We start from the raw sequence: 13,566 nt of genomic DNA on the forward strand, positions 1-13,566 counted from the left end.
TTTTCGCTAAATTCTGCTAACCAACTGAAGTACCAAAACTGTGTGGACAGCGAATGGCATGAATGGAGGCCGCGATGTATCGCGGAAGAAGTAGCCTCTTCAGAAGTAATGAAACAAGCCTATAGTTAATTTGATTGCCGGTTTATTGTCCGTATTTTGTAGTTCTTATCTCCAACTTCCTAAACATGTATCTTCTATTGTAGGCCGCCGCGTAAGTGTGGAGGAAACGGTGCCGATAGATTACAACCTCGGTAGGTGTTTCCCCACATACATTTTGCACACAAAGTTGTGTACATGTTGTGACTGTCACTATTCCATGATGTCAAGAGCTCATTGCTATTTTCGTTTGATAGAACTGGTGTGGTAGGGATCCGGAATCCATTTCATGAGTTGCAAGTTTTTCACTGTCCAGATTACTGACACTGACAGTAGCAGAGTAGTTTAGCCTAGGGTAGGGAACTGGGTACGTCTTTTCTGACACTGAGAGTGAGAAGGTTGTGACTGTCGTGCTGTGTCTGTCTTGTGTGCTTAAAGTATGGGCCATGACTTTGTTCTGCCTTGTATGTAGTGATGTAGTAAGAGTTTTAGGCTTTTCAGTTCAAACCCTTCTAGAATACCAGCCTTAAGTTTCAGCTTTTCATTGTTTGTGATGTGCAATCCTGTTAGTTACAGTGAGTTCATTCTGCTCTCATGACTGTTGTTGTATTTTGAAATGTTCTCTGAATGTCTTCTTCTTGCAGCTCCTTCTGACAATCTCCGCATCATTCTGACAGATGTTGTAAAGAGGAGAGGAGTGTCAAAGGCTCGGCGCCTAGGACACTTGAATAACTTTGTGAAACTATGTGCCAAAGTAGGACCAGATGTGAATTGGGGACTATCAGCTTTAGAAATCTGTTGTTGGTAAGTCAATCTGCTTCTTCTCCAGTACCATATATTGTACAGTATACTGCAGTGCTTATATAGTTTTTGTTGACTTGACAGTTGCAGAATCAACTCCATTCAGGTTATGTTACCCATCATTTGGCCACTTCCAGGTTTTGGCATGTAATTAGACCGATTGGACAGTGTGAAAGGTGCCAGTCAATGTGAAATACCATAGATATGGGTTTTCTCCAGGGGCTCGGGTTCCTTCATCATCAAATTCTTCCTAGTTGTTTACTGTTTGGTGTTGCCAGTTCATTTGTTGTATCATGTATGTTCTATACCCACCCACTTGCCACATGAAAAACTTACATAATGTGACTGACAGTTTTCTATTATTTTGAATGAGCAGTTGATTGTTTAGCTTCATCCTTTCTTTTCAGTCTGCGTGCAAGTTTAGTTAGTGATGCCAAAGAAGTGCGTGCAGCGTCTCTCCGTGCCCTCCGCCATTTCTTACAAACTGAGTCGACGTTGGATTCCATGTTGGATATCCACATTGATGTGCTGCTGGCCCGATTGATGGATACTTGCCTTGACAATGAAATAGAAAGATTACATGTCTTTAAACTCGTGAGAAAAATACTGCTGGTTGCTCCTGGAAAATGCCCCACCTCTCTAGTCTACCCAATGGTTGCCATTGGAAACTATGGTGCTAAAGAACGCGATAATATGCTCCGATTTGTGCTGTCTTCTATGTGTGAACTAGGTGGGTAAATACCCTTTGTTGTTTATGATTGTGTCATTATTCCTGATTATCTGCTGGCCACATTGAAATCCAAGGCTTTATAATCCTGAAATACATTCATTCTCTTTGCTGTTGCATATTGGAAAACACCATGGCTAAATTTAGCTTTCTTCCACCTTCAGCCTTATATAATCCTATTCTGATGGCAGAGACGGGTGGTATACCGATGCTGATGAGAAACGTACTGTACTTCCATCAGTTACCACGAATCAATGAATGCCTCCTGCAGTCTATACTCTACCTTGTCAATCAGCCTTACACAAGATATTGTGTCAGGAACAGCGTAGATTTGGAGGTGAGTAAGATGCTGTGATTTGCATTTAGAATATTGTAAATTTAACCTCTCGATCTGACCCCTCTGCGTTTTGGTAGCAATTGGTGTAATTTATGATAAAGTAAACTGTAGTGTGTGTGAGCTCCATTCCAATCAACTCAAATCAGCCAGTTTCATTATTGGCAGTAAAAAGTATGGAAGGAGCTTAGGTTCTGATGCAATATGAGTTGATGAACTGAGTGACTGGTAGAATCTAAGCGTGTTGAACTGACTGAACTGAGTTGTTCTCTTGTGATTTGTTCTCTTGTAGCAAATACTGGCTCCATTCACAGACTGTCACTTCAAGGCCAAAAGTGATTCTTCAGGAAGGTAGGTTTCACTTTCAAGTGATCGCACAAGGACGTTTGATTTGTTCACGAAATATTTGGACCTGTCATGCATCACATTTCTCGTGCATGTCGGTCAGACACCTCCAACATGTTAAAGATAATTTCTATCATCACAGTATTCAATGACAAAAACATGCATACTTTTGTTTCTATTTGCAGTGATGACCGGGAGAAACGCTTCCTTGCCAGTCGATTGGCTTTGATAACCACACTGAAATCCTGGGCAGGAATGGTCAAACTGTGCTGTCCAAACTCAAGCAGTATTCAGTCGCTACTGGGATCACTCTGGCTGCCAGACATGGAGATAAGGGTAGGTTATGATAACAATCAAATGATGAAGTATATAAGGACAGAATGAGACAGATTTGTTGGTTGTAGCCCTGTTGGTTGAATCCTTCCCACGAGTATTCTGTGTGCTCAGCTACACATTGTGCTGATTCGTTTTCTTCAGGTACATTGCACAAGTATCAGTTCCGTGGCCAATTCATAAAGTAACAGAATAAATTGTATCTTTTCCAGAAAGGTGTGATGGATATTTTCTTCGACTTGTTTTATATACCTGTGCCAAAATGGACAACTGACTTTGATGAAGCATTATTGAGTATTGGTGAGTGAGGTATAGACTTATAATTCTGATGTTGGCAGTGGCCAGCTGGTATCTCAGAGCTTGTTGGGCAAAGGGTGATGATCATTTAGTCAGTCAAATACCTTCTGTGATTCTGACAGTTTCAAATGGATTGTTCTGAGTACCAGACTCTGCTTTGGTCAAGTTCCTGGATGGACAACACAGACAAGATGTTTTATTGATATCTACTAAAGTTTTGATCAGATAGTACAGTGTTGTGTGACATGATTAATGTTTTTTTACTATATTTCAGACTGCACCAGTTTGCATGATTCGTGGCAGCTCATTGAGGGCTTTGTCAGTCGAGAAGGGAAGGACATCCTGCCACACAAGTCCAAGACCAGGATGAACCTAATCGAGAATCATCTTGCTCTGCTTCTATTGGTTTTCCTCAGCAATGGATTACCAGAGGTGAGTGAAGAAATAGTTCACATGGCCAGCTTGGGACTGACTAGTGACTAGACGATTTTGGAAGTTGTTCATTCAACTTGCTTTTTATGGGTAATAAATATTTGGAACTTTCCCAATTGATTTCAGGCCCTGGTTGAAGTGATCACCACCAGCAAGGAACACATAGCAATACGCGGAACAATACTCTTGGGAGAAATGCTCCACCTGGTGAGTAGTTTTATCACTTCCTAGTTGCATCTCTGGCTCATTGCTACACCCTCAGCAATGCTACCAGTACCAGACATAGTGTGTTCTGATGTCGAGACAAACTTATGTTTATGACGTGTATGACGAAGTGTTTGGTGCTGATAGGATTCTTTTCTCCATTGGTTCTGTTACTTGCTAGAATTCTCCTGTTTCAAAACTGCCCATCTCTTGGCCATTGCATTCATCATCAGCTTGCATTCATTCCAGGCCAACATGATTATTCCTCACGAGTGTGTCCACCTCAGCCACTGTCTACCATCCCTCATAGCAATCGCAGCATCATTTCGCATCGAGGCTGAAGTCAGAAGGTCTGTATCGCTGATTACTGTAAAATCATGTAGGAGACATTGCAACTTTCTAGATGACAGCATCAACTGTGTGATGATAGACTCAGTTAGTATAACTGCAAAAAGTATAACTGTAAATGTATTTTGAAATCCTTTGCTTTCAGTCAAGCAAGCCGTGCAATCTCATGGTTAGACAAATTGCATTCTGTGAAAAAGCGTGGTCCAGTGCCGTGTAGTCTCTACTTGGACCACATCATGGAACAATCCAGTAACAAACAGGAAAACAGCCACAGAAATATGAAGTTTCACAAAGATAAACTAACCTGTTATATGCAAAAGGTAAGATTCCAATTTACCTAAAGTTTCCCTGTAAATAATTAAATTTCTATGAGTCACTCCGTCAGGTGCTGGAAGAATAGGTATGAGATAATAACGATCATCTTTTGGTTCCCATCACCAAACTTGAAACAGAAGTATCAAAATCAACTAACATGTAAGCTTGTACCGTGTCATATCTGACCAAAGATAGTTGGTCGTGGAAAATGTGTTATCTTCTGACCAAGAGATAGTTGGTAATGAAAAAGATGTGGTCTTCTTATCTTTCTGATAACTTATACTATATCATGTTTCTTCCTTGACACTGATAAGGTAGATATGGAGTGTTATTCAGGGTTTTTTTCAGTTTTGTTATCTATGACTTTGTCTATTGACTTTTTATGACTATCAGCCTGTGTTAATGTTTCAGGATTCGGCTGATCTCATTGCTCAAGTGATAAAAGACTGCCAGGTCCTGTCAACCAAGGACAACTTCAACTGGGATTGGGATCTAATTGGTGCTATACTCAAGGTAAGCGTTAGTGTTCAGCTCTGAGGTTTGCATGCTTGCTTCTCTCTGCGAATGATATTAGGTTGATGTGGCGAATCTTGAGTGAACAGTTCTATCAGAACTAAATGCTGATAGAGAGCATTCCCATGAATTGTTGTTTCAGTAGATTACTCCTGCCCATACTTTACATCAGCCATCACAGCCAGGCCTTAATTCAGCCATCAGGCCTTGATGGCATTGAAGAGTATCTACGTATAGGCCTACCTTGGGGGGGAAGTTGGTGGGGTTTTTCCTGCTTCTAACTGTAGTCTCTCTTTCATATATTGTCTATTTCTTTACAGTGGCCAGATGATAATCTGAAGAAGCTTGAGGATCAAAACAATATTCGTTTCATCAGGAGAATTGTCTTCTTCTTCAAACCAAGCAATCGGTTGTATTCATGCATCGACCAGAAGACAGAACGTGCCAAAACATACACGATGGTCGGCTGCCAAATGGTCGATTTCCTTCTTGAGTGTGACGAGACAGAGAGCGACCGAATCTTAGAGGAATGGTTGGGTGACATTGCTGGCTGCCTTGCACAAGTAAGTGGACTCCTATTTCTTATTCTCTTCTCACTGAACCCTTTTTGATTTGAAGGTTCCAAATGGTTCTCAATTTTTGTCAAAACTATGTTTACCTTCAAGAATAAGTGTGATCTGTTCCTTGTGTCATTGCTGAGATTGGTGATCTATATTCTGTCTCCATTACTCTTTGCAGATTCGCACTGAAAAGGCTCCACTTGATACCTTGTTTAGTCCTTCTAATTTGCTCAACACTCTCAGTCAGGATTACTTTCTTATCATTGGTCGGTTCACACATTCCAAACGAGGAGAAAGCATTCTGGAGAGGACTGGCGTCCTCCAATAGTAAGTGAAGGAACAGTGGCATAAGACAGATGTCAGGTATTGTTGACAATGTTTCTATAATACTTGTGTGACCTCAGTTTTGCAGCTGTAATCCGTGTCCAAAGGAAGGTGCTCATGACTGTTCCAGGGCCAGGAATGACAAAGTTGGAATCGTGCTTGCCCGTATCCAGTAACTGAAAGATCACTTTGCCAATCTACATCTCAACAAACTAGTAAACCCCGCTGTTGCTTTATTTCAGCTTGCTGGACCTGATGACCGTGACGAGCCATGACATCTACATCAAACTGACCGTATCCAGTCTCAACTATAGTCACAACGGTCATGCCAGGATCATCCTCAACAAAGCCCTCACGGCCATATCAGAGGTTGGTTCCAATCTTTCAATGGCATGTTAAAATCCGTCTACAGGTAGTATGGGCCACTTGTATTGTATTGTGAGAAGAAACAAGAGTCCCTTGGAAGGAAGCTATGCTGTTGTAGAAAGTGGCTGGTATAACATGTCGGTGTGTCACTAATAATGACAATGGCAATGACTTGAAAGTATTTGGCTATGAGACACGGAATCTCTAATCAATGATGGTACTTGCTTATTTCAGAATGCTCGTCTGTACACAGCCAAGTTCATGAGGGTGCTCCTGCGGGCTGACGTGCCATTTGTGACCCACTGGGGGATGGAGCTCCTGGTTACCCAACTCTATGATCAGAGCAAGGTTGTCGCCATGGAAGCTCTTGATGTCATCGATGAAGCTTGTGAAGATGAGGTAGGGTTGTGTCTTATTCATCACTCTGTTTCTCGCTGATAGATCTGATAGGAGTTTGAATTTATGTTCTTTTGCAAGTGATTGCTCATATCCAGTACAGTTCCAATTTCAGCTTTCACCACATTTTTGCCATTGGTTTTATAATATTTTCATTTATCCTAGGTGAACTTGCACACCTTGATCAAGTTACGTCCAACGGTGCTACATTTGGGAGAGAAAGGCGCTCTCCTGTTGGCCAGATTTCTCTCTGTTGCCAGTGGTTACAAGTTCCTGATGGAGGCAAACTACATCCAACCGGAACTAGAGAGATGGAGAAAGGTCAGTCATGAAAATAAGATTTGTCGAAAAATTCTGAGAAATCAAACTCATTTCTGTTGGGCGCTCTTTGACTTTCAAGTAGTATAAATGTATTTTGAATGCTCAGTTTAAGAAGCGTGTCTGCTTAAAATGTAAACTGCTTTTGCCAAGGGCCAGATATGATGTTGCTGCTTGCAAGGTTGAGTGTTCTTGACATTTGTGCTGAAACTAGTGTTTCGCTGGTGTCCTCTGATGTTCTCAAATACCATTCTTAAAGCTCGGCTAATGAAATCCAAAACTGTAAAGAAACCCTTTCGAAAAATTGTCTTATTTTAAAGATGTCTCTTGTTGATATTTGGTGACATGAAGAAATGATTGTCTCTTGCCTCTTTCAGTCCTTCAATGTGCGTTATGTGAAGATAGTGGAGGAGCAGCTGAATGAGTCAATGACAACCTACGAAAAATCCTATGTCATGTTGTACTCCTATCAGCTGGAATCAACCAAGTCAGTGCCTGGGTAAGGTTAAGGGAGTTATGTGCTGACTATTATGGTTGGTCTATAAATACCTATTGGACCGAAACTGCTTTGAGAAAGCCACATTCAGTGAATTCATGTTCCAGAAATTATACTGCGAGGCACAATTTTACAAGATTTGACTCTGTGTTCAATCACAATGCATCTTATCATTACAGGAGAGGAAGGAAGAATGTATATGTTCCAGTTCATCTGTATGGACAACTGGTGCAGCACAAGACAGGCTACAAACTACTTAGGAAACAGGTAACAGGTTTACTATAGTCTGTTTCTCCTTTAGATATGATTAGGTAACATCAAGACCAAGTTACCTTTTGATCTAAACATCTGTCCAAATTCCTACTACAGTAGATCAGTCAATTGAGTCAAGGAATTGATATTGAATGCCAGGTGGAACAGGATGTAGTATATGAACACTTCTATGTTTGGACAAAACTCCATTGGTAGAGGAAAGTCATTGCTCACCAAAAACTGCTGTGATGCATTTCTGCGTTATTAGTTTCTTTCGTGCATGGTTCAGCATGATGTTTCTCTTCCAGGAGTACCTATTGGAGTATTTCAACTGCATTCGATACCAGGCGATCCGCACAGAGGAGCAGATCCTTGCCTTGAAGGCTGCGCTGTGGGCAGTCGGCCATATTGGGAGTTCCCAGTGGGGAATAGCGCTACTGGAGGAGGAGAACATAGTACCCGAAATGATCAAACTCTGTGAGGAATCTGGCGTGTTTTCAATCCGGGGGTGAGTGTACCATGTACTTTATGAGCAATCTCTTATGGACCATCTTTTTATGAGTTTCCATGAGTGAATCATCTTCTTATATAGGGTTGTGTTATTTGTGATGTACTACATGTACTGTTAGTTTTCAATACAAACAAGTTCTGTAAGTTTTGGCCCTTGGAGAATCATGGCATAAGCTAAAGTGATTTAACATTGGCATTGAGTTTGCCTGACTTGATTTGACTCAGTCTTTTCCCTTCAGGACAGCCTTCTACTGCCTGGGATTGATAGCTTCAACCAGAAAAGGTGCCGACTTGCTTCATGAGTTTGGCTGGGAAGCCATTCGTACCAATCGCCATGACCACTGGCCTGTGATAGATGACCCAGAGATACAAGAATGTGATTCACGTCTACACGTTTCTGCCAGTTTCTCTAGTAAATCTGATATTGAGAAAAATGCAGCCGATGCTCAGAGTTTAGCGTCCTCAGAAAGTTTCTCACTTCCAAACTCAAGCCCTGCGACATCATTTTTGGATTATCAAAAACAGCAGAGTCGGGAATCTGTGGTTGAGTTTGAAACTGATTCAGCTTTCCAGCCTTCGTCCAATGCAGAGGATTCTGATGACCAGTTGAGTGCCCTGCAGCGAGATCGTGGCCTGAGTGATCCTGTTGTGATGGGAAAGATTTCACAAAGTTACAAAAAGTCTGAGAGTTACCCTGGTCCACAGATGCAACATTCTTCAGGAGACATGATTCCATCACACCCGCGAAGTGCTTCTGAGCCTCATACCCAGGAGTATGTCCGTCTGCATGAAGCAGCTGAGGAAAAAATGGATGGAAAACATGTGTCAAAAAGTGATGCAATTAAGACAAGATGTGCTAGTAATATTGAGACTGAGTCCAGTGTTAAAACAGAAATGGTGCTACTCAAACCAAAATGTAACAGTTTTCGTGAAGTTCGTAGCAATAGCAGTGAGAGCGGAACGTTCAAAAGTCGTTCAAACAGCTGTAACACAACAAGTGGTGTTAGTTCGTATGACTCGGACCCAAATACAAACTTTCCCTTGACTCCCATCCCGAGTTCAGGAAATGTCAGTTGCTCAAATGACAACCTCAGCGCTTTACATGTCGTCCATCACTCTGAGGTCAACCGTAAACGTGTGAATCTGACACGGATTCCAAGTATGAAACGAACATTCAAATCTCTGACTCAGTTGTCACCTTTGAAACATCTTAACGACTCGCCTGCTATGATGCCCAGTAGTTCACAGACTGATCTTCAGGGTTATGCAACTCTCAGGACTCTACGAAGACAGAGGACTATGAGCTCAGAACCTGAATCAGAGTTTGGCTTGACTGATCTCTTCTCAGAAGGTGCTGGAACAGCTTCCAAGCGTGGGAGCCTGATCTTCACTGTCGGTGGTGCACCAAGCATACCAAGGTAATTATCATCTAGCCCCCATGTTGACTCTTGGCATGAGACTTTTCAGCCGTAATGGACTTCTCGTACGGATTAAAAGCAACTTCAGTTTTATCGTGATTATAGAATGCATTGAAAAACAAACCACTTGTCGAAATATGTGCATGCTGTATGCTTTCAGGCTATATCATTTATGTCTCTCATTTTCTGTGTCGTTTTTCTTGCCAGTCCTGATACTGAGCGCCAACCCAATGTCTTGTTCCCCAACCTCAAGAGACAGATGTCGAAGGTTCTCAAGAAGAAGCCCAAGGTTGTTGGACCAGTTGACTACACGGGATTATGCCTGCCGGTCGATGTAGGCCTCATGTTTCAGGTAAACTAATGATTATCTAGATATTCCAATGATATTGGAAGAGTTTCATCGCGAAAGATCCATTTTGAGCAAAATGACTTCAAGGTTCGGAATATATTTGAAAATGCATTGAAATTTTCCCATTCACTGGCCTGTACACTCGGCAGACAGTATTTCCTGTACCAAACAAAACTTTTAGAATCCCTTGGCCACAGTAAGAGTCATCCACTGATGTCATGCTCTCAACCTTTTACATTCACAACTCTTGCAAATTATTGATGAAAAGTCTACGTTCTGTTAGGTGAATGAAGGTGAAGATCGACGATCAAGTTCTGGTGTGGAGTTGGATGCGAGGAGTTCTTCCTCTGGGGAGACCAAGAGTCGCTCGTGTACAGGAACGACAGATGATGAGATATTCGACGTCAGTCTCTTGGACCATACAGATAAGAACTGTCTCTCTTGTCACAAGATTCGTAAACCGAGAATGACAGCAATAGTTCTGGAGGTGGACGAAGTTGAAACAGGTAAGCATGTTTTAAAATGACTTGGTTCTTTTATCAGGCGCATGTATGTCACAATAAAGTGTGGGTCCTGAGGCAGGAGATTGTCTAATATAAACATCTACAATTCACTGGAGGCAGATTGACCCAAGTCACAATCTGAGGAGGACTGCCAGATTGCAGAATTTGATCTGTTGTGAAGATCGATAGAAAAGTGCCCAAACGTAAATTAGTCTGTGTACAATCAAACCGGTTTTAGACTGATGTTAATAGTGTAGCCAGGCAGGGCAACAAGTTTGGCAAGCTGAAACTCTTACACTTCGTATGTTTCATTTGCAGATGAAGCTGGCCCAGATTCTCTTAGTGGTCAGTTCAACAGCCTCCCTGGGCTGGGTGCTACTGATGTGATCATTCCCAGTCCCAGGCTCAGTGATGTAAAGGGTGAAACTCCTGGCAGCATTAGGAGTACAGGTAGCTATGGTAAGAATCTGGTAGAGCATTGGAAATGCTCTGAATTTGATATCCTCAGAATCTAAGAGAGGTTTCTCTGAAAACATTCATCTTCAAGAATCAAATGCATGTTGTGTCATCCTGTGTTCTATGAGAGTGTTATAACTAGGTGAGATACATGTGACTGTCCTGTATATGTGCAGGTTGGAAATAGGATACAGGTACAATATGAAACACTGCCTTACTCCAAATAAGTAGTTTATATTTGTCATACATTGTTATTCTATAGTGCCTTGTGTCTGTCCTTTCCAGCAAGCTTAGATCACTGCTTATCCCAGGACACACCGACGGGCCGATCACTGTTAAGGAAAGAAGTTATGAGGCTTATTGTGAACATCAGCAGTGCTGTTGGAGTGAAAAGTGCAGAAACGGCTTTACTTATGTAAGTTCCATGAGATATTGCTGGGTGGATGTACAAATAAGATTACTTGTGTGAACCAAGACCACCGTGGCCATGATGCTCTCCAAGTCCTATCAAATTGAGTATTACCCATGTTGTCTTCAATTTCATACAATTTGATGACAGCACAATTCAGCCATTATACGTGTATATGAATATTCTCAACTTATGTGACTGGACAAAATTTGATAACACTTTCATTTTTTTCAGTCTGAAGCAGAAGTTTCCGAAAGCATTTCTGGACTTGTGTCTTTACTCAGAAGTGAGTAACGTCCTTGCCCATCAAACGTTTCGCCTTACGGCCCGCCGATTCATTCAGGAGCTTTTCTTGGATATGAGTTTTGAAGAGGTGAGTAAATTTCAAGTGAAATGTGTTTGCTTTTACTTTGACTGGGTCAATGTTTAAATGTGGTTGAGTTGATAAAAACAATGCTTGCTATGACACCAGAGAACGTCTCTTTGATTTGTGGTTGTACCAGCTATCATTGGATGAGACAATGGGAAGATATGGTGTTCTATGATGATAGTAATACTTGAATTATAAATTCACCACAATTTCCTCATACCAGTAACTTGGTGAATGAATCTTCTGCTTTCAGCTTTACGAAGAACCGCGTCAGATTCTTGGGATAATTGATGATGTCATCACGCCTGACGATGGCATCGGTGAATCGGAGAGCTGATGATCTTCTTGTCCTAGTCTTTGCATTTTAATTGTGATCATTCTGTGATTCTAGTCAACAAACAGACTGCCAGCTCATTTTCGAGTAATAAAAACGTCTGCAGTGAAGTGAAAGTTATGTAGTCTTGCATCAGTAGGCCTTGGTTGTATTTGCAGACTTTCAAACTTGTGTATGCAAAGACTTGTTGCAATTTTAGTTTTCTTTGCTCTTTCACTGTAAAATCCAAGGACTTGTTGACCTCCTACACAGTACAGGATTCTTGTTGGGTCCATGTTTTGTCTTTATGAAAAAAAGCCAGCACGTATTTCATTCTCCTGTTGGATTAATCATGCCTTAAAAACTCAATGTCAGCATGCCATTTCCCCTTTACCCATCCGTACCACCTTGCCTTTAGTCTCCCTTTAACATCTTTGTATAATGGAGAGTTTTGATTCCAAAATGACCATATTCCTTTGGCGTCCATGTCCACATGTATTGGGTAGTGGAAACATCTCGCCTCTAATATGGTGTCTGTAAATTTAATGCAAGCTTAATACATGTCATATAAAATGTAATGAAATATACAGCTCAAGATGTGTGAAATATATTCTGTAAATTTTCGAACCAAACTCTCCCATAATACTGCATCCTCTGGTGCTCATATAAAGTGGCAGTCAAAGAAATGATATTTCTCAATGTTAATTTTAAATGTTCGTCTCCTATTGGTGAAGTCCTGTATTTACGTACTTGTGAATAAGTGTACCAGATCTTCGTAAGTAGATCTTCTGACTACATGTATGTACATGTGCTCTAATGATGTACAGCAAAGATGTGATAAGGTTTATGCAATCTTTTTAATAGAATGAAGATTGTGAAAGAAACAATACTGTGTTGTTTAACTTCTTGACAGCCGTTGTTAAACGTTCTGAAATAATAACAAGAGAGGCTATGGATTGACAGCAATGACTGAGGGAGTGATGTCACAGTTCCATTCAGAGAAATGGACACTCTTATTGTCACATTGATAGAATTAACAGAGGGACTCTCAACCTAGCCAGATGCATGGACACAGCCTGGTTGTTCCAGGGATATATAGCAATGAAAGAGGGACTGTGGTCTCAGCCCATTAGCCAGAGACATGGACACTGTCTGGTTGTTACATTGATAGACTCTCAACCTAGCCAGAGGCATGGACACAGCCTGGTTGTTCCAGGGATATATAGCAATGAATGAACAAGGATACAGAATTTGAAAGATCCAAAGAGTACTTTATTGATTTTAAACTTTACCACTTCTAGATATGAACCAAACGGTCATCAACGTACAGTATTAGACATGATCTTTGGCATTTTTTACTGGCCTTTAACAGTTCGCATTCCCTCTATCTAGATAACAACAAGAACATGCATTTCTGTCCCGATCCTTTGAAACCTCAGACCCCAATGAAAACCATAAATATTATAACTGTTCTTAAATTCTCTGAAATCGACTTGAGTTGACTCGGAGCTGCCAACACTCAACTAGCTGACAAAAGTTGGTACGGACATAACCCAATGGAAATTGTGCGTACTTGAGGGTTAACAATGGAAAATTGGTCTAGACTTAGTCACAGTATGTTTGTGCTTCTTGGGGAAAGACCCTAAAAATCTAAAGGAAATTGCAGTAACAATAATGCTGTTTAAATATCTTTTGACTTTTCAATGTTTCTAAGGGAGGAACACTGAGGGAATCAAAGGATGATCACTCATCAATAAAATTGTCGGAATTAACAAAAATAC

General features: G+C 41.1%; 1 protein-coding gene across 2 annotated transcripts; it reads left to right on the plus strand.

Annotated features, from left to right (window-relative positions):
- The first annotated feature begins 18 nt into the window (after positions 1-18).
- On the plus strand, positions 19-12,956 carry LOC135487287 (rapamycin-insensitive companion of mTOR-like). 2 transcript variants are annotated; one of them, XM_064770844.1, is made up of 28 exons: positions 19-105; positions 204-251; positions 741-900; positions 1,305-1,627; positions 1,789-1,961; positions 2,251-2,309; positions 2,489-2,639; positions 2,849-2,936; positions 3,208-3,365; positions 3,492-3,572; positions 3,819-3,919; positions 4,063-4,237; positions 4,644-4,745; positions 5,066-5,308; positions 5,484-5,632; positions 5,872-5,998; positions 6,230-6,394; positions 6,557-6,712; positions 7,087-7,208; positions 7,385-7,472; positions 7,766-7,965; positions 8,207-9,385; positions 9,593-9,737; positions 10,018-10,240; positions 10,556-10,696; positions 10,979-11,108; positions 11,337-11,475; positions 11,726-12,956. In XM_064770844.1, the coding sequence occupies exons 1-28, from the start codon at positions 63-65 to the stop codon at positions 11,807-11,809; spliced, it is 4,953 nt and encodes a 1,650-aa protein (XP_064626914.1). In that variant the 5' UTR covers positions 19-62; the 3' UTR covers positions 11,810-12,956. The 2 variants fall into 2 exon arrangements, with proteins under 2 accessions (XP_064626914.1, XP_064626915.1); XM_064770845.1 differs by having other exon boundaries at positions 10,556-10,687.
- The last annotated feature ends 610 nt before the right edge of the window (positions 12,957-13,566 follow it).

This window comes from Lineus longissimus, chromosome 4, assembly GCF_910592395.1.
Source record: "Lineus longissimus chromosome 4, tnLinLong1.2, whole genome shotgun sequence".
Taxonomy (NCBI): domain Eukaryota; kingdom Metazoa; phylum Nemertea; class Pilidiophora; order Heteronemertea; family Lineidae; genus Lineus; species Lineus longissimus.

Coding starts and splice junctions, on each gene's coding strand:
- LOC135487287 (XM_064770844.1), top strand. CDS start 63: ATGGAGGCCGCGATGTATCGCGGAAGAAGTAGCCTCTTCAGAA. Junction 3,573..3,818: donor TGGGAGAAATGCTCCACCTG/GTGAGTAGTTTT, acceptor CATTCATTCCAG/GCCAACATGATTATTCCTCA. Junction 3,920..4,062: donor ATCGAGGCTGAAGTCAGAAG/GTCTGTATCGCT, acceptor CTTTGCTTTCAG/TCAAGCAAGCCGTGCAATCT.